The sequence below is a fragment of the Parasteatoda tepidariorum genome, chromosome 4 (assembly GCF_982258835.1).
Source record: "Parasteatoda tepidariorum strain Cologne lab strain chromosome 4, Ptep-v5.0, whole genome shotgun sequence".
NCBI lineage: Eukaryota > Metazoa > Arthropoda > Arachnida > Araneae > Theridiidae > Parasteatoda > Parasteatoda tepidariorum.
In genome coordinates, this window is record NC_141758.1 from 84,355,845 (window position 1) to 84,375,401 (window position 19,557).

Below are 19,557 nucleotides of genomic sequence, written 5' to 3' on the forward strand. Positions count from 1 at the left end.
ATTTCAATTTTTTATTTTTCTCAAATTTTTATGTCAATAAATCAGAAATGCCGGAAGAATTACCAAATAATTAGTTTAAGTACCGTATATTTTAATTTTAATAATCAGAAACATGTCTGCTTTTTTACATGAAATATCATAGCAGTACTGAACGGAAATCGTACCAGAATTTTCCTATAAAATAAATTCGTAAATATTTAATTTTTTTTTATAAAAAAAATGTTCTTCATATATCTTAAATAAATCTCGTACACTGCACTGCAATAGAAAAATCAACCTACGCATAAAAAATTTCACAATTGAGATTTATATTTATCTTTTTTAAGATATTGCGAAACAAAATTTTCAAAAAATCAATTTTTTGGCAGTCTTCTGAAATTCTATTATAATGTTGATAATTCCAGCAATGGAAGTAAAATATGTGTGGAGCCATTCTATCTCACTACGCAATTACATTAATTTTTTCAATTGTGTGTCAGAGGAATTAATAAAAAAAACTGTTTCTTTATTACTTATTATTAAATTAAAGTTGGTTTTAATAATAATAAACGGCTATTTTTTAGGAAAACATTGAGTTCTGATCAGGAATAACTTCCTTGGACTTATTGAAGAAGGCTAAAAGCCAGGAAAAAAAATTCCATAGCAGAAGATTTAACTTCAGACCAAAAAATGGCCTTACCCTACAGCGAAAAATTAAAAGTAACTTATTTGGAATTAAGTAATAGAAATTTCATATCGACAATTCTATCAAATGAAAATGACAGTCATGCTAGACCAATTCTCCTTGATAGATGTATTCATCCCAGTGATTATCTGTTAGCAGAATTCTCATCTAGAGTTTATAAAGAAGGAGAATATTTAGAATCATTAGAACAAGGTTGGGACTTATTGACAACTGGAAAAAACCCAGAAGACGGCTATTTTGGAGCAGCATACTGGAATCCCGATCACCAACAAGTTGTAATTGCTCACAAAGGCACAAATCCAAAGAGCGTGAATGATCTTTGGACTGATTATGAGGGTATTTTATCGAATAAATACACTTCTCAGATGAGCTCTGCAATTACTTTTTCCAATAAAATCGCGGCTGAAGTGGAAGAGTTCAATAAAAAACAATCAACAAACAATCTGAATCTTGACTCTGTCTATTATTGGACATTCATTGGGAGGGTGGTTAGCACAGATCACTACTTTCTCTACTAAATACCTTACTAAAGGAGAGAGTGACTTTTTTGTAAAAACCAGAAAAGAAGGTTTTCACACGCATACAGTAGTCTTTGACAGTCCTGGTTGCAAGGACATGTTGTTGAAAATGGAAAGTGACTTTGATGTCCGCTACAGCGGTAAATCCCATTCATCTTTTTTCTTGGATGTTACGATTTACCTCTCCGCACCAAATTTGGTGAATACTCTTCACTCACATCTTAACATTGGGAATTTATATCGGGTGTTTATTGAAAATATACCCCACAGATCATCTAGTTGGGATTTTTTTCAATACACGATAGAAACTCACAATATGAACAACATTAAAAAGGCATTATTATGCAGTTCGGCAAAAAAGATAATGAAGGTCATAGACTGGCTATTAGTAAATGAAAGATTATTTGAAATAATAGTTGAAAAAATATTTAATATATTTTCAACAAGCACCAACGAATATGAACATTTTCATAAATTGGCTAATTGTACTAACTGTTATAATCCATCTCTTGAGGATAGCGAATATTGTACTCTTCGTTACCAAGTGCAAAGTGTGGAAAAAGGAGAATGTAGTGCTAATATATTCACACAAGCGGAGTTTGAATTTCTGAATGGTTGTCACAAGTTAAAGCAATTTTCGATGCTTTCTGTCGCAGATGATTTATTTCTTTTCCTAGTTGAAAAATCAAAAGGAGTGATATATAAAGACGAAATTGAAGAAATACTGCAAGATCTTGCAATAAAAGATGGAATAGGGCAAGGAATTATTAAGTGCAAATCAGAAGAACAATTGCAAATATTAATTATTTGTGTCAAAAATATTTTGTTTATTTTTACAGATATTCACACGGAGATAACTAAATTGAAGAATTTAGAAGTTTTTAAAGAAGTATATAAAAAACAGTGCAATAATTATCTGAAATCTATTGAATATATTAAACTAAAAAAAGCAACAGTGGAATATACTGATTTTTTAAATAAAGCTGACTTGAAGTTTTTGCAAATAATTTGTAAAGTGCATCCTGTAGTTGGAATCAAAAAACTATATAAGCTTCTAATGGAGAAAAAACTTGTCTATGAAGCTAGTGAAATTTTTTTTCTAAGTCTAAAGCAACTTTTTAATTTAGAGCAGTTTTTTGCATTGAATGAATTTGTAAAGATATTAGATAAACAAGCTTCTATGCTATTTGTTGTTGAAAATAATAGTGATCTCAGGAAAGAAGATACGAAATTTTTAATTAACAATTTTATGAAAATATTGAATATTTTAAAAGATAAACAGAAAGTTAAGTTTATTTTATTTTCACCAGAGAAAAATGATTTAGAATATTTCTTAGGAGATAATGCAGAGTTTTATTATGAAATGGACGATAACACGAATTTAAAGTTTTATGATTTAGCGGATGATTCCCAAAAAATACTTTCAAATAAGACAATTTATTTTCAAGGTGAAAGGACAACTTTAAATACATTAATAACAGAGAAGTCAAAACATGTAGTAGATGAAGGAACATTATCAAAATTTATCAACAAAGAAACGATAGAAATAGGGGAAACACTCTCTGATTTAGGTGATATTGAAAACTACTACATCAATCGAATTTTCACACAGTCTACTATTAAGAAAGATATTAAAAATGAATATAAAATGTATGTAACTTATCACGATCGAATTCAAAAATCCACCCTTAATGGAGAGCAAGACATTGTGGTGATTTCTGAAGAAAAAGCAAGTTTTGATGAACTGTGTAAGGTATTTGAAAATCGAAATATTCATTGGCTAAAAGAAGTAGATAGCCAATTTGTATGGCAAAAATCTCAAGGTGCTCTATCAAGATTACGTGATTATATAGATACAGAAAATGTAACTGAATTTCGTGACATAAATGGACGTATAGTAATTATAAGTGCAGTATCTGGAGCGGGAAAATCAACGGTACTGACTAAACTAGCACAAGAGATGAAAAATTTCGATTCTTCTCTGTGGGTTGTCAGAATTAACTTGAATGACTATACAGAAATATTTGCAAATAATGACTTCATTAAAGACAAGGACAAAATTTTTAAATTTCTAATGAACATAGCTGGCTTAAACACACCTCTGGAGCAAGATTTATTTAAGTATAGACTGAATGTTTTTGGTAAAGTCGCTATATTATTTGATGGATTTGATGAGATCGTTCCTAGATACAAAGATAAAGTTGTTGAACTACTAAAAGCTGTAAAACATTCAAAAGTAGAGAAACTCTGGATAACTACTCGGCCACACATGAAAGATGAACTAAAAGATGTATTAAGTGTACTTTCATATAGTCTAATGCCACTATCTAGAAACGATCAGGTGATGTTCATGAAAAACATTTTGTGTAATATTCAGAAATTTAGCATCAAAGAGAACTTTGAGCTTTACGCCAACAAACTACTAGACAAAGTACAACAAACTACTAGACATACCATTACAAACAAAGATGCTGGTTGAAGCTTTTCAAGAAAAAATTGAAACTTTTTATGATCAGTTCAACAAAAACGAATCAAATATATCAATAAAACTAGATCTTATGAACTTATATAGAGCCTTTGTTGTAAGCAAGTACAAAAGGCATCTTTTAGAAAAACAGATATTGGATCTATCGAAATCAGGTTCAGAGTATGACACGTTATTCGCATCCTTCGAGAAAAAATATTCCTTGTTAGCTTTGTGTGTACTTTTCCATGAAGAAGATTTAAATCAGTTTTTGATAGAAGAAGAATTGGAGACGATAAAATTACTCAAGAGACAGATACAAGAAGGTAAAGAAAATTCAGGTTTCATTAGTCATATTGTTGCTGCCAAACCAATGTTCATTCACTTCAGTTTTGCTGAATATTTTGCTGCGCATTTTTACTCGAAGAACATAAAAAGAAAAGAAGTAACTAAATTTTTTTGCCATCAGGTTTATGGAAAAGAACATAACTAGGATCTTTTTCGATCAAATGGTAACTACCGATAAGCATACCTGTAAGATGCACATTGCTGTTTTAAACAATGATATAGAAAAAGCAAAACAATTATTATCAACTGCAGAAAAAACAAAAGATTTCATTAATGCTGCAGATAAAGTAGAAAGAACAGCACTGCACTTAGCAGCTGCATATGGAAATTATTATTTGGTTAAGACTTTGTTGAATCACGAATTTAGAGTAGATGTTAAGGATCAGCTACTTGGTTGGAGTCCTTTAAGATATGCAGATAAAGACGGTCATTGGGTAACTGTTGAATTACTCCTTCGAAAGGGTGCGAATGCTTGTGACATGTGTGAAGCAATAAAAAGCCTTGAAACTTATGATGCTGAGGAACCAAAAAAGACCTTATTACACGAGGCGGCACAAAAAGGTTTAGTAGATCTTTTAGAGGCTCTGATAGAAAGTAAAATAAATATGATTAATGTTGTTGATGAATATAGGGCCATTGCTCTTCATTATGCTGCAGATGAAGAAGTTGCCAATCTTTTAATAAAACGAGGAGCCGATATTGAAGCCAAATGTATGAATGGAGAAACACCTTTGCACTGGGCTGTGAGGCAAAGACAATTTGGGGAATGGAAATATTCGAGCTTTATAGAAGGTGCCGATGTTGAAGCTAAATGTCATCATAATGAAACTCCCCTATTTTCAGCTAGAAGCAAGAAAGTTGTCGAACTTTTAATTGCAAAAGGCGCTGATATAAATGCTAAAAGTTTCGTAGGTTTTACACCTCTGCACTTCGCTGTTATTAAAGGAAGGGATGAGATTGTCGAGCTTTTAATAAAACAAGGTGCGGATGTTGAAGCTAAGGGATTTCTTGATGAAACTCCCCTATTTTCAGCTAGAAGCAAGAAAGTTTTCAAACTTTTAATTGCAAAAGACGCTGATATAAATGCTAAAAGTTTCGTAGGTTTTACACCTCTGCACTTCGCTGTTATTAAAGGAAGGGATGAGATTGTCGAGCTTTTAATAAAACAAGGTGCGGATGTTGATGCTAAAGGTCATCTTAATGAAACTCCCCTATTTTCAGCTAGAAGCAAGAAAGTTTTCGAGCTTTTAATTGCAAGAGACGCTGATATAAATGCTAAAAGTAGCGAAGGCTGTACACCTCTTCACCGTGCTCTTATGAAAGGAAGGGATGAGATTGTCGAGCTTTTAATAAAACAAGGTGCGGATGTTGATGCTAAAGGTCATCTTAATGAAACTCCCCTATTTTCAGCTGGAAGCAAGAAAGTTTTCGAGCTTTTAATTGCAAGAAACGCTGATATAAATGCTAAAAGTAGCGAAGGCTATGCACCTCTTCACCGTGCTCTTATGAATGAAAGGGATGAGATTGTCGAGCTTTTAATAAAGGGAAGTGCTGATGTTAAAGCTAAAAATTGCCGGGATGAAGCTCCTATATTTGAAGCTCGTACTAAGAAGGCAATCGAGCTTTTAATTACAAAAGGCGCTGATATTAATGCTAAAAACTTCCGTGGTTATACACCTCTGCACCGAGCTGTTATAAAGAATAAGGAGAAGATAGTTGAGCTTCTAATAAAGGACGGTGCTAATGTCAATGCTATAGATAACCTTGGTAGAGCACCTCTATTTTATGCTCTTAGTAAGACGGTACTCGAGTTCTTAATTGCAAATGGTGCTGATAAAGTTACGAGTATACACCGCTAAATTGGGCTCTCATGAATAAAATGCATGAAATTGTCATGCCTTCTATAAGAAAAGGCGTTCAAGTTGAAGATCAAAATAAGTAGAATGGTGCAACAAAGCACAACTCTGCTAAATATGGATCCCAGGAGGAAATTATTTAATACTTCATAAAAACATATATCTCTTAAACTCCTTACTCAGCTGTAAAAACCAGAAACAAAACCTTTGAGTCTATTACTCGAGGAGTAGACGTGGGAATTAATTTTTCTACTTTTTATCTATCTTTATTTTTATAGATTTAAACGGATCTTGCCAATGTTAAAAATTTCATCTTCTGCGCAATTATAGATACGTCTCGTCATTTTCTATTTCATTTGACTTTTGATTAAAAAATGATTAAATTAGAACTAATTAAAGACATGTCAGCAAATTCTCTATTACAGTGCCTTTTTAAATAAGAAAACTGATATGCTTTAAATATCTCAAAGTTTTAATGTTGAGTGTTTAATTAACTTCAACCATTCTACTCAAACTTTGCTGTTACTAAAGGTTTTAAAAAGCTGTTTATATTTTTTACAATTTTGTTAAACTAATGAAATTGTTTTTGTTACCCTTAAATATTTTGATCTAAGACTTCTCTGTGCTATACAACTACTAATAGGAATAAAAACACTTTAGATCAGTTCATAATATATTTTGTAATATTGTAATAGACCAAAGTTTAACTGGAAATTTAGTAGACATGCTATGCAATGCGCGTTAAAAGATATCTATACTCCTACGTTTATTTTTGGTATCTTTTTAAACTGCGTTAATTTCCTCTTAGTCTAAATGCTGCTAACTGACTTACAAATGAATAACTGCATTCATTATTTTTCAAACTCTTTTCTTTAATAATTGGATTTATTTCACGTTGAAGTCTTGGATTTCTTTCTCCTCCCTGGACACATATTACCACTGACATACGACATTATAAGGAAAAGTTATGTAGTACGAATAAATGCGCAAATTAGACCAATTGATTAAAGTAATCATCAGTAAAATTTCAATTTAAATATCATTTAATTGCAGAATTGCGTCAGTTGTTGAAGATGAATAATGTCACAAATTAATTTTTTTCTGATCATAAAAATAACATCGAAACACATTAAATTATTTGCTTATCTTCTCTTCTAGAAGAAAAATAGAGTTTTTTTTGTTCAATTCTAACTTAATAGTAGCAACAACTAACTCTATAGTAGCAATTGAACTTAATAGTAGCAACATTTTTTTTCTTTCACTTTTGAACGTGAGGAAAAATACATTTTTTTGACATATTTAGTTTTGAGATTGTGTATTTTATTTCTTCCTTATGAAATTGTTGACATTAAACACCGTGTGAAGTAAAGTGCAATTCTTCTGTACAATAGGGAAGCGATAGAATGACTGAAAAAGTCGATTTGAACACTATTTCTTCTTCTTTATCTATTACTGTATTTAAATCATTGATTTAATGATAAAAAGAGTCCAACACAACCTTTCCTGTACATAAATATGATTGTAAAAACGCAGAAATGGTTTTTATAATCAACTGCCAAGTAAATTTGTTCTCCACTTATTCTTATTTAAAAAAAAAGTTTTTTAAGGGTGTTAAAGCATAACTACCATCACTATATAAATTTGAATCTTTTAAAAAATTAAATAAAAAATATACACATTTATACGTTAAGCTAAATAATGTTTATGCGATGAAAAAATGAACCCAAAATTGAAATCTATAAGTCACTATGGAGAAGGCGGAACTAAAATTATCAAATCTTTTTGCTTTGTAAAGTTGATGAATGTAACGCTTTCAAGTTTTAGCATTCGACTAGTTTACATACAGTTAGTTCTTCCTTTCTTAATAGTTATTTGCTAGAATTCGATATTGTTTTGCTTTTCCTTGCTGAATTTTAACTTACAAACCCCTATATTTAGATTCTTTTCTGCTTCACTTTCGACTAGGAGTTTAAAAACATGTATAAAGGACTCTGATTACAAAGCAATGTAACAATGTTCAACGAATTAAACATTTTTTGTGCATTAAATTGTGAATATTGTTTGATGTCAGTAAAACAAAAAGCATTGAAAATCTAAATTTTTTTCTGCAATAAATTAACACTATAAAATGTTTTAAATTGAAGAAAAGAACTTCGAATAGAACAGAAAATATGAAACAGAATCATATATTATTATATTAATATTAAAGTAAATATTATATATTTAGGAGTAGAATTTTTTTAAAGAAATATATATTTTAAATATTTAATTTTCAAACGATCAATAATAGTTTAACTTCCTTTTAAAAATTAAATAGAAAAATGTGCTTGATATTTTAATTTTTTTCGTTTTACATAGCGCAGAGTAGCTATTAATTATTAATATGTTATTTTAAAAGAAAATTATGTAATCTTTTACTATTATAAAACATTGATTAGAAAACATTAGCTCTTACTTAGGAAAAAAAAATTTTTTTACTCGACTGTTTCTTTATTTCAAGGTTTTCATTCGTCAAAGATAATTTGAAAAACATGTGATAATTAAGTTATATATTAATTTAATTAGGAAAGCAAAATTGCGTTTCTTCACATTTTTCTAAGTATCAATTCTTTTAATCTCCTTAAATGTTAGAAAAATTTTGAAATTGTGTTTTATTTCTAAGTGATAATTGTCTTTACAAAACCTTTCGCGTAATTTAAAATGATTCGAATCTAGTTAAGTTAAGTGATTCTGCAACAAATTTCAATTAAGAAAACTGATTAACACATCAGCACTCAATTGAGAATACTTCATTAATTAAAATGAAAACATTCATATTAAAAAAAATAACGAAACACAAAAATTATTGAGTTGCTTTCAGATAATGATGATGTGCTGAAATTCATATCCTTTTACATTGGAACGAAGAACTAAACAATAGATTCTGTGGTTTCATGTTGTTATTCATTCATGTTAATACATTATTAATGATGTTATTGTTCATGTATAATGTTATTATTTGTGAATAATGTTATTATTTACGTGAAATATTGTATTATGTATGTATAATGTTATATTATTTAGGTATAATGTTATTAATGTTGTTTATCCATGTTTTTATTAAATACGATCTTCTTGCTATTATGCGGGGGGGTTAGTGTTTCCAAGTTTCAAAAAAGAAGTTCAAAAATAAGTTTTTAACAACGCAAGGTTTTAATGGAATACAAATTCTGTTAAGAAAAAAGTACAAAAAAGCAATGTAAAATGGCCATTCCCGGTTCATTACTGTAGTACTGGTTAAATTGTAGAGAAAGATGAGCTATTGTGTTTTTTAATTTTTTTTTATTATTTTTTTTTATTTATTTTTTTTAATGAAACTTTATACATTATTTCATTCTTGGATTTGAAATATAATTTGAATTAATAATATTATGAAATGAGTTTTTTCTGTTGAGAAATTTTAAAACTACGCTAGTTTATTTTTTTAAACTTAAAATACTTATTGACGAATTCAACTTCCTGAAAATGTGTAATTTTTCCATTCGAGATTATTCCTAACTTTTCATAATGGATCAAATTTGCAAGCTCTGTAAATAAAATTAGAATAAAACAAATGTCACAAGAAACATGTAAGCAAGTGTTCAACCAAATGATTTGTCCATTGATTTAGCCAAAGGTACATATATTTACAATTTTATTTTTGTAAATGAAATATTATTTTTCAAGTATGAAGCTACTTTCGTGTCTAAATTTAAGCTCATTTCTACGAAAATAACACTACATTTTATGTAGTTTATGTTCAATCCTTTATTATGTTTCAATACTTGATCTAAAATAGGTTAAATACCACTTTATTGAGAATTAGTATTCGTTTCATGTTATTAAATATGCTTTTTTTAAATACATTAATTAGCACGTCATTAGTAAACATTATTGAAAACTGTATTATATTTCAAATTCATCATGTATTATGTTATTAATAATTATCATTGTTGAAGATGTAATTGTTAAGTATCGCGTTTTAAATGTTTAAATGCCATGTTATTTATTAATATGTAATGTTCCTAACGGCTTTGTATAAATTTAGAATTATTATGTGTTGTATAATACCATGTTTTTTTTAATACATAATGTCTGCAAATGCTTTTTATAGTTTCAGAAGTTCTATTGTTTTAGTTGTTAAATGCTATACCCAGCAAAAACAAATCTGTAGGTCCAGCTCCACAAAACTGCTGTTTGCCACCAGCTAAAGCGACGGGTCTGTGCCGGCAAAAGTCACTTTCAACTGTACTAAAGTGAATGGCTGGCCTTCTGTCGAGCCAACAATACCGGCCTATCGATGGCCGGTAGTACCTAACCCAGCAGTTACTGTCTAAAACGCGCTGGGTGAGTGATTGCCCGACATTTTCCAGTAGAGGGTAATCAATGAATCAATAATTGAGGGCCAGCAATTTATATACACCCAGCAGCATCCCTTTAGTTTAGAGAGGTTTACGAGAGGTCATTGACCTAGTTACAGGAGTAATTAAAACCCACAAACCTAATTTTTATTTAATTCAATTAGCTAAATAAATATCTAGCTATCTAATGCATTTCTGAATAAATTATTAATATATGAACTAAGAAAATATTTCTAGGTTAATTTTTTCATTTAAATTGTTTTATGCAAAGAATATTTTTTACACAGTTCAACCCCTTAGTCCTAAAGATTTGCTGTGCACAATCTATGCTTCCACTTATCAATACATTTTTAAACTAGGTAAACATATGTAATAATCTTTTCTTTACAGTGATATTCTACTTAAAAGCAGAATAATAAAACTGCTGTCCAGAATTATGAAAATTCTGTATCTCACAAGTAATTTTTCAAGTTTTAACTTGAAGTCAATATATATGTCTATAATAGCTTGTAGTCAGTATATATATGTTTTAAAATAAAAGCTGTGTTCTTAAGGAATCTAGTGATACTATTGTACCCTATACAAAAATAAATACAACCTACAGCCGATAATATTAAGAGGCTGTCCAGAGATGATCATTTAGTGCGATACTGATCATGAATTCATGTTTTACTGATTATATTTAGTCTTGCAGCAAATTTAACAAAAAATAGGTGTACTGGACAAAAATGTACTAATGTAGATAGTCATGTAATGAATTGAATGTACCCTGAAATTAGTTAAATGAATAATCAACATTGTCTCTTGCAAACATTTTATTATACAAAGACATATAAATACAAAGACATAATCTTAATCAATACAAATATTACACAAATTTCAATTTAATTTTAAAAATAATAAAAACAACAGAGAAATCATATCTTTGTCTACATAGAATCACTTGGAATAGCACAGAAGAGTTCTCCTGAAAGAGAGGATAATAAAATAAAAATTATGCAAATCGTATATTTTAAAAACATAAGTATTTTTGTGAAAATGAGCTTTTAAAACTAAAATTTCTATCGAAAAGTTTTTGCTTTTATCATTTCATTGATAAATTTTGACTCATCAAATTAGTCTTCAAATTAGTAACACCATGCAAAACATACACCTGTCTTATAATTTAGAAAGATTTTGAACATAAAATTCCTTTCTGAATGAAATTATTGAATATTGACCCACGAACCCATTAAGATTGACAACTAGTACATGAAAATCTAACTGTTAAATGAAAAGTTATTCAGGGTGTTTAATTTTGTGCTCACCTTTTCTCAGAAAATATTTAATTTTAAAAAACATGCAGTTTTTTCTTCATTAATTTTATGGTGCTCAATTTTATTGCATTTAATATTTAAAACAATTATGATATTCTAATGTAAATTATTGTTTCAAGGAAAGGTATAGAAGAAAAATTACTTTTAAATATATATTACTTACATGCACGAATGTATCAATAGTATTTCTTTTTCGCTTTACTTTTATGATTAAATTTTTAATTGTATACCCTTGACAAAAAAAATTTCAAAATTTACAACATTTTTCATATTAAAATAGGCATCAAAACAATAATATGTATTGAATTGAAACCAGAATTGAAACCATATGAAAAAAGGTTGCTCAAAATTTGCTAGTTAAAAAGGCAGATAATTTTACAATTCTGTAATAACTTTATGAATCAATAAATTCTTAAATTACTTTAATGGTGATGCTTTGTGAAATTAATGTTTTCCTCATATAAAAAACACAAGAACTAGATAAGAATAACGACAGATTTGACCAATGTCACGATTTCCGTAATGTCTTTATATAACTGGTATAGATGTAAGACAAAAAATGAAAAGTTTACATAAATATTAATAACATTGTTTACATCTCTGATGAAATTTATTTTCTTCAAATTTTTTTATTAATTTAGTTCCTTCTTTTAACAAAAAATATTTGTTAAATACTCCATTACTATGCCTAGAAATAAAAAAGGGAAAGGTGCTTCCTAAAAAAAAAAGGGTACACCGAGTTTTTAAAGGGCTTTTAATTAACACCGTAAATAGTTAACAAAATGTGTACTATTATGTAACAGCTGAATTCGATTCTTAACAACTGTAAAATTACCATCCTATACCTACTATTTTACATGTATATTTCAAAAAGTAGTTCTCACCCATTATCAAAATGAGAAAAATTTGTAGCTTACAAAGAAAAAAAACATGCTAATAGAAAATCATTGTGCAATAGAAAAAAATATTGTTAAACTTGAAGGCTTTTTCCATAATTTAAACTATTAACTAATAAACGATTAATTAAAAATAAATATTGAAAGGTACATATTTTTTTAAAAAATATTCATTTCAAATTTTTTTAAAAAATCTTTTAATAAACTTATTGATACTAAAAAAATCTTTTAAAAATTTAACCAGTTGAGAATTAACAAAGTAAATATTTGTAATGGTATCTGAATCAAACTTATTAACACGAATAATTTTAAAAGTGTGTAATCATCATTTACACATTAAATTTTTTAAAAGGAATATTATCAAACAGTGTCATCAAAGGGCAGTGAGGACGGCTGGCCCTTCTCGAGGAGGTACACTGCATTTTTATTTGATACAGAAAAATTAGTTGTCATTTTCTGTAGATTAGAATAGCAGGAGTTGCACATTAACCACTTTCAACATATACTTTTCGAATTCTAGCAAATAAACTCTGTAATAGGATACACACATTATGGGTCACAAATAAAAAGAAACAAAACTTATTTAAATCTAATGAATAATTCAGAGAAAAATTAGACTGAAAACATTTAAACCTGTTTGATTGCCCAAGGACAGGAGCGTTACAATGGGCGTTTCCTTATTATAGACTTTTTTCCCTTTTTTTTTTTTAAATTGCAGGCATTGGGGGGTTGTCCCATTGGCCACAGGAATGCCAGAACTACTACTTTCTTCTCGTTACCCAGTGGGCACCTGTGGTGAAGCAGGGTCGCCCACGTCACACAACCACAACCCGTTTATAGGGCGGAAAGTTAAAAAAGAATCTTTAAAAACTTCAACTTTTCAATATGCAATTAAACTGGTTCTGATGTTTTTCATCTCGTTTAACTCATAAAATCGTAAGATTTCTATAATCTTTTTGCTTCTGTCGCACTTAAATGTTAGTTTAGAGATTCCTAATGTGTTTACATTTTAAACTTCTGTTTCAAGAAAACTTTTTTGTTTTTAAAAAGGTAGGTGTATATATTTTTGCCAAATAAAAATATTTTGTACTATTGAAGAATAGATAAATAAGTGAAATGTAGGTGTTATTAACATTATTTCTTAGTTACCATAAATTAAATTTACTTACACATTTTATTAAGAATTTTTTAACTTTTACGGGGCATTTTATTTGCTTGGACTAAAAAAATTGTTCTTATCGCAAAAATTTTTTCTACCAAATAATGTCTTAGAAGGCATTCAATATTGTACAGGTTAGTTTCAAGATGCTTCAAATCAGTACTTTGTCGTTACTTTTTTTTTTTCTCTTTAACCTACACGTTTTTAAGCTATGTTAACAAGGTAGGTTTTTAAATATGATTGTGTTTTCACAATCAAAATCTTACTGTACTTAATAAAATTTTTAAAAAAATATTTTATATACATCTATAAAATTTATAAATATAACACTTTTTTTCATTGAATAGGGAAGTGAACGATTAAAATGAAAATTAATAACCATTATTAAAATATAAAACTACATACAGTGACCAATCACTTCTGCGCCACCTCTTTTATGTGCCTTTTGCATATATACAAAGGTTTTCAAAGGCCCTTGATCATTATATAGGAAAATAATAATAATTATAATTCTTTATGCATCATTCAGAAAATAAATATTTCAATTCAGCACACAATTTTTTTTTAAAAGTCTAAAATTTTGATTTTATTTTTTGTTTAAATAGAAAAAAATAATCCCATTTTTTAGAAAAAGTTTTCAGTTTAAAGCAAATAAACAATCTTCGTTACAGATAAAAGGAAATAAGTTACTGGATCTAGTAATACAGTTCATTTTTCTTCCCTATGGGATTTTTTTCACCTTTATTGTTTCTAGGAAGACATTTTTTTTATATGAATTTGAATAAGGTGTCTTATCTATCACACCACCCACATTGAAACCACCATATATACCACCCATATGCTTTCAAAATTTATCTAGCAGTGTCTTTCCCCCCACCAATTAAAACGTTAGTTTTTGGTCAAGGAATGTAAAGCTATAGCGATTACTATTACTCAGTTTACGCGAAAACAGAGATGACAAAAACATTACTCGAAATCATTAAAAACAATTAGAAGGTTTAGCCGCTATTCACGACTATTTGTAGTTTTATTCAGCTATTGAAACTTTTCTATCTAGCTTTTCTTATTTGTATGAACTTACTGTTTTTAAAATCTTATGGACTTTTTCTCTTGGTCCCAAAGACTGAAGCATAATGAGAATTCACTGTATTTTATAAATGAATTCGCTTAATACATTAAAATGTCCCTAATCCTTCTTTAAAATCATAATTCAAATAATAATAATTAAAATAATACTTCTCAAAATAATAAATTATTTATGCACATCAAAGATTCTGCAGATGATAAAAGTAATAAAACTTACAGAAATTCATGGTGGACTGGCACAGGTTTACCAACATTTGAAGAGCTAAAAGGGAAAAAAAAGGGTCTTATTTTTATGTAAATATTAACTTGAGATATACAGTAAAAAATTTTTTCAGTAAACTTTTAGCAGAAATTTAAAAAACATTATACAACGGACACCCAGAAAGATTAAGTAAAAATTAGAATAATATTTTTTAGAAATTTGAATGAGAAAAATAACTTGCAGGCTACGAAATTTTATTAACAGAATCGTCATCAATAAAACAACAAAATTTTCTAAGTTCGCCTCTAGGATCACAAAATATAAGGTCAGCGTTTAAAATCTTCCAAAGAGTTAATTGAAATTTATTTTTTTATTTCCACTTAAAGATTCTCCACAAAAAATTATTGTAAATTTAGCTTTCGCTGAATCTGAAGCTTTTCTTATGTGCATGAACTTACTGTTTTTAAAATCTTATACACTTTTTCTCTTGGTCCCAAAAACTGATGCATAAGGGAGAATTCACTGCACTTTATAAATAAATTTGCTTTATACATTAAAATGTCCCTAATTCTTCTTTAAAATCATAATTCAAGTAATAATAATTAAAATACTACTTCTCAAAGTACCTAATATTAAATTAATTATGTACATCCAAGATTCTGCATATGATAAAAGTTAAAAAACTTACTGAAATTCATGGTGGACTGGCACAGGTTGAAAAGCTAAAAGGAAAAAAAAGGTCATATTTTTATGTAAATATTACCTTGTATACAGTAAAAATATTTTACGGTAAACTCTTAGCAGAAATTTAAAAAGTATTACCCAATGGACACCCAGAAAGATTAAATAAAAATTAAAATATTTTTTAGAAATTAGAATGAGAAAAATAACTTGTAGGCCAGGAAATTTAGAATGAGAAAAATAACTTTTCGACCAGGAAATTTTATTAACAGAATTGTCAACAATAAAAAAAAACACAAAATATAAGGCTAGCATTGAAAATCTTCCTAAGAGTTAATTGAAATTTATTTTTTTATTCCCACTAATAGATTCTCGGCAAAAAATTATTGTAAATTTAGCTTTTGCTGAATCTGAAGCTTTTCTTATTTGCATGAACTTACTGTTTTTTAAATCTTATACACTTTTTCTCTTGGTCCCAAAGACTGGTGCATAAGTGAGAATTCACTGTACTTTATAAATGAATTCGCTTAATACATTAAAATGTCCTTAATCCTTCTTTAAAATCATAATTCAAATAATAATAATTAAAATATTACTTCTCAAAATAATATTAAATTATTTATGCACATCAAAGATTCTGCAGATGATGAAAAAAAAAATAAGTTAATTGATAAATCATTTTAACTATTAATAAATTTAAAAATTTGTATCAGGGGAATTGGTTGGTAATAGTTGCTTTTCTCAATTTAATTTATGTAAAATAGAACAGTTTCACATAAAAGTCATTTTTGAAATTTAATTTATTTTGAAAAAAACTTTTCAAATTGATTATAATCAAATTTTTGTCGTTTCCATATGGTTCGCCCCCTAGTACAATAATTTAAAATATGTGCGTTTAAACCCTCACTTTGCTGTGGTCAGACTGACAGGCAAACAACAACTATTTTGCTCAAGCCAAAACAGATTATGAAAATAAAATAAGAAAATTATCAATAAAAAAAAGCGGCTAGATTTTTTCGTTAAGCCGTGTTTCAAACTACTCGTAAATTTACGTTTAAATTAGTGTTCAATGGAATCTAATATTAAAGCATATTGTGTCTAATAAACTATTATTAATAATTATATTAGTCTAGCACTTCCATACAAAGCTCAATATAAGGATTTGATATTTAGTTTAAGAAAAAAAAAATTCCTTTAAGTGATAAGATGTAAGTTGTCAATGGAATAAGAGTTGAATTTGGAGCACTTCAGCTACTTGGAAAGTGAAGTTGATGAGAACAGAGACGCAGTACTTCACTCAGTTGGAAAATAGTAGAAATTTCAATTGCAAGTTACCATTGTTACAAACATGAAAGCGAGATAATTCAATAAATAATAAATACATTAAGTAATAAAACTTACAGAAATTCATGGAGGAGTGGCACAGGTTTTCTAACATTTAAAGAGGTAAAAGAAAAAAAAAGGTCTTACTTTCATGTGAATATTAACTTGAGATATACAGTAAAAAAAATTTCGCTTAACTTTCAGCAAAAATTTAAAAAGCATTACACAACGGGCACTCAAAACGTTTGAATGAAAATTAGAATAATATTTTTCAGAAATTAGAATGAGAAAAATAACTTGTAGGTCAGGAAATTTTCTTAACAGAATTGTCAACAATAAAACAACAAAATTTTCTAAGTTCGGCTCTAGGATCACAAAATATAAGGTTAGCATTGAAAATCTTTCAAGGAGTTAATTGAAAAACTTTTATTTCCACTGAAAGATTCTCTGCAAAAAATTATTATAAATTTAGCTTTCAGTGATTTGGAAGCAGTTATAACTTGTTTTCTCAATAGAATACAAGTTAAATTTGAAGCACCTCGGCTACTTCGAAAGTGGTCAAACATCCTTTTAAGAAGTTGTACTTGTAAATAAAATGGTATTATATTCTGTCTATAGCGGTCAGGAAATTATTGTAATTTAAATTGTCAACAAGTACAGAGCTCCTGTAGATTTTAGTACTCTAACTAGTCGAAAAGTAGAAATTTTGATCGCATGTTACCAATACGAGTGCGAGTTCATTAAATTAATAATAAACACAGCAAGAAATAAGAAAACCTATAGAAATTCATGGAGAGCGCTAACAGGTTTTCTAACATTTTTAAAACTAATAGAAAAAGAGTTGTTTGTTATTTTTATTGAGTATGAATTTTGTTTTCATATTGTATTGAACTTTTATATATTTTTGTAATCCCTATAAAAATCGGGCATTATTTTATATGAATATTAACTTGAAATTCACAATAAAAACATTATTCACTTAACTCTTAACAAAAATTATGAAGTAACTTAACATTGATTTCAAAATATAAAAGAATTTTGTAATATTTTTTTTTTTGTATAACTGGGGTTAGCCAATATACAATTAAGTATTAGCAACTGCGTGCTAAAAAACTTTCCATAATCTATATTTTTTTTAGGTTGTTTAAGAATTCACAGCACGATTCTTCGCAATTATTTATATTAACATGTACAAATAAATTTTTCATCTTAATTTAAACTATTTAGTATAAATTATTAAACCTTTACCTATTTTTAGACTTGAATTTAGCTCAAAAATTTCATTAAAATGAAATACATATAACAGAAACAATTTTTAATATTACTAACAGCAATTAGTTAACTAAAATCTAAATATTATTTAACATAAAGAAATAAGTTTTAATGAAAATTCTTGATTATTATACAAACCTATTTTCATAATATACTTAGATAAACCTGATTTATATCATATGCTACAACATATTATGAATTGCACTTAAAGAGTCATCATACAACAGAATTTATATTTGTTTTTGGCGTGCTACTGCTCGATTGTCGCTAAAAATTTGGCGGCGATCTTGGTGTTGATAAAACATTTGTCTGTACATTTTCATTGAATTAAATTTAATATTTTTTATTATTCTATCTTAGAAAGGTGTTAATTATGATGTATTAATTGAATAAAGATGATTGCCAATCTAAAACATAGCGCCAAAACAGCACTTCAAACGCGGTTCTTTGTAAACCGAAATCTGCACGTCGTAAACATATTTGAACAATAGTAAATCAAAAATGATTAAAATAATAACTTCAATTGAATAGAAAAAAATAAAACCTTACCTTTTTTGAAAATTATAAGAATCCAACGTGCTTCTTTTTCTAAACAATAAATTCACAGTTACAGTTGCTCGCTCGATCGCTTCACTGGCGGCAGCAGACAACTTTAAGTTGGTGGCCCATTGGGTAGATTCAGACTGACGGGATGCGGCTGTTTGTAATGTACAGGCCCAACACTTCCTACAATGTTGGCAAAAGTTCATAGGGTGGCCCAGCAATCAACCCAGCTGACAGTAATTTGCACCTTCACTTTTCAATCAGTACCGTCAGTAATTTCGAAGATGGCCAGAACTTATGTTTTTGCTGGGTAGTTTAAATTTTAAAATAATTATATTTTTTTTGTTAAATACCCCGCTTAATTCTGAATATTTCAGCCTCATAAATTTTTAGATGTACCGTTATTCCTCTGTTAAAAGCAGTGTTGTTATTAAAAAACATTAATATGGCATTTTAAAAAAAAAATCTAACGAAATGGTGATTCATGGAATGGAAATAACAGTGCTTTTTCAAGGTAAGATAAAAACGGTTATTTTAAAATAATTACCCATATTAAATTAAACTTAAAATGCTTATTTTAAAATAATTACCCATTTTGAAGTAAACTTAAAATGTTTATCTTAAAGTAATTACTCATTCTGAAGTAAACTTAAAATGTTTATCTAAAAATAATAAGATAAATTAAAAAAATTTTACTTTAAAATTGGCTAAAAAATTAGCTACTTTATTAATAGTACATAATATACAGTATATTCCGAATTAAAAATCTTTTTATAATCATTGTCAAGCAATGTTTAAAAAAAGTATACTCATTATAGGAGTGACAAAT

At 28.2% G+C, this 19,557-nt stretch overlaps 1 protein-coding gene and 1 long non-coding RNA gene across 4 annotated transcripts in view; one reads left to right on the plus strand and one right to left on the minus strand.

The window, feature by feature from the left end:
* LOC122268276 (uncharacterized) overlaps window positions 1–19,557 on the plus strand; it is a 68,740-nt gene that overhangs the window by 20,320 nt on the left and 28,863 nt on the right. Inside the window, exons 3-6 of the mRNA XM_087162251.1 lie at window positions 792–1,021; window positions 2,514–3,677; window positions 3,757–4,042; window positions 4,137–5,860. Coding sequence (XP_087018377.1) covers window positions 792–1,021; window positions 2,514–3,677; window positions 3,757–4,042; window positions 4,137–5,860 — 3,404 coding nt within the window. The remainder of the gene's footprint in view (window positions 1–791; window positions 1,022–2,513; window positions 3,678–3,756; window positions 4,043–4,136; window positions 5,861–19,557) is intronic.
* LOC147811857 (uncharacterized) lies at window positions 11,048–19,040 on the minus strand. Of its 3 annotated transcripts, XR_015433159.1 has the most exons (5): window positions 18,735–19,040; window positions 16,992–17,021; window positions 15,598–15,631; window positions 14,925–14,969; window positions 11,048–11,217 (listed from the first exon to the last, which is right to left on the minus strand). It is a non-coding gene; the product is annotated as an uncharacterized LOC147811857 (long non-coding RNA). The 3 variants fall into 3 exon arrangements; XR_015433160.1 differs by lacking the exon at window positions 16,992–17,021; XR_015433161.1 differs by lacking the exons at window positions 16,992–17,021; window positions 18,735–19,040 and adding an exon at window positions 18,324–18,726.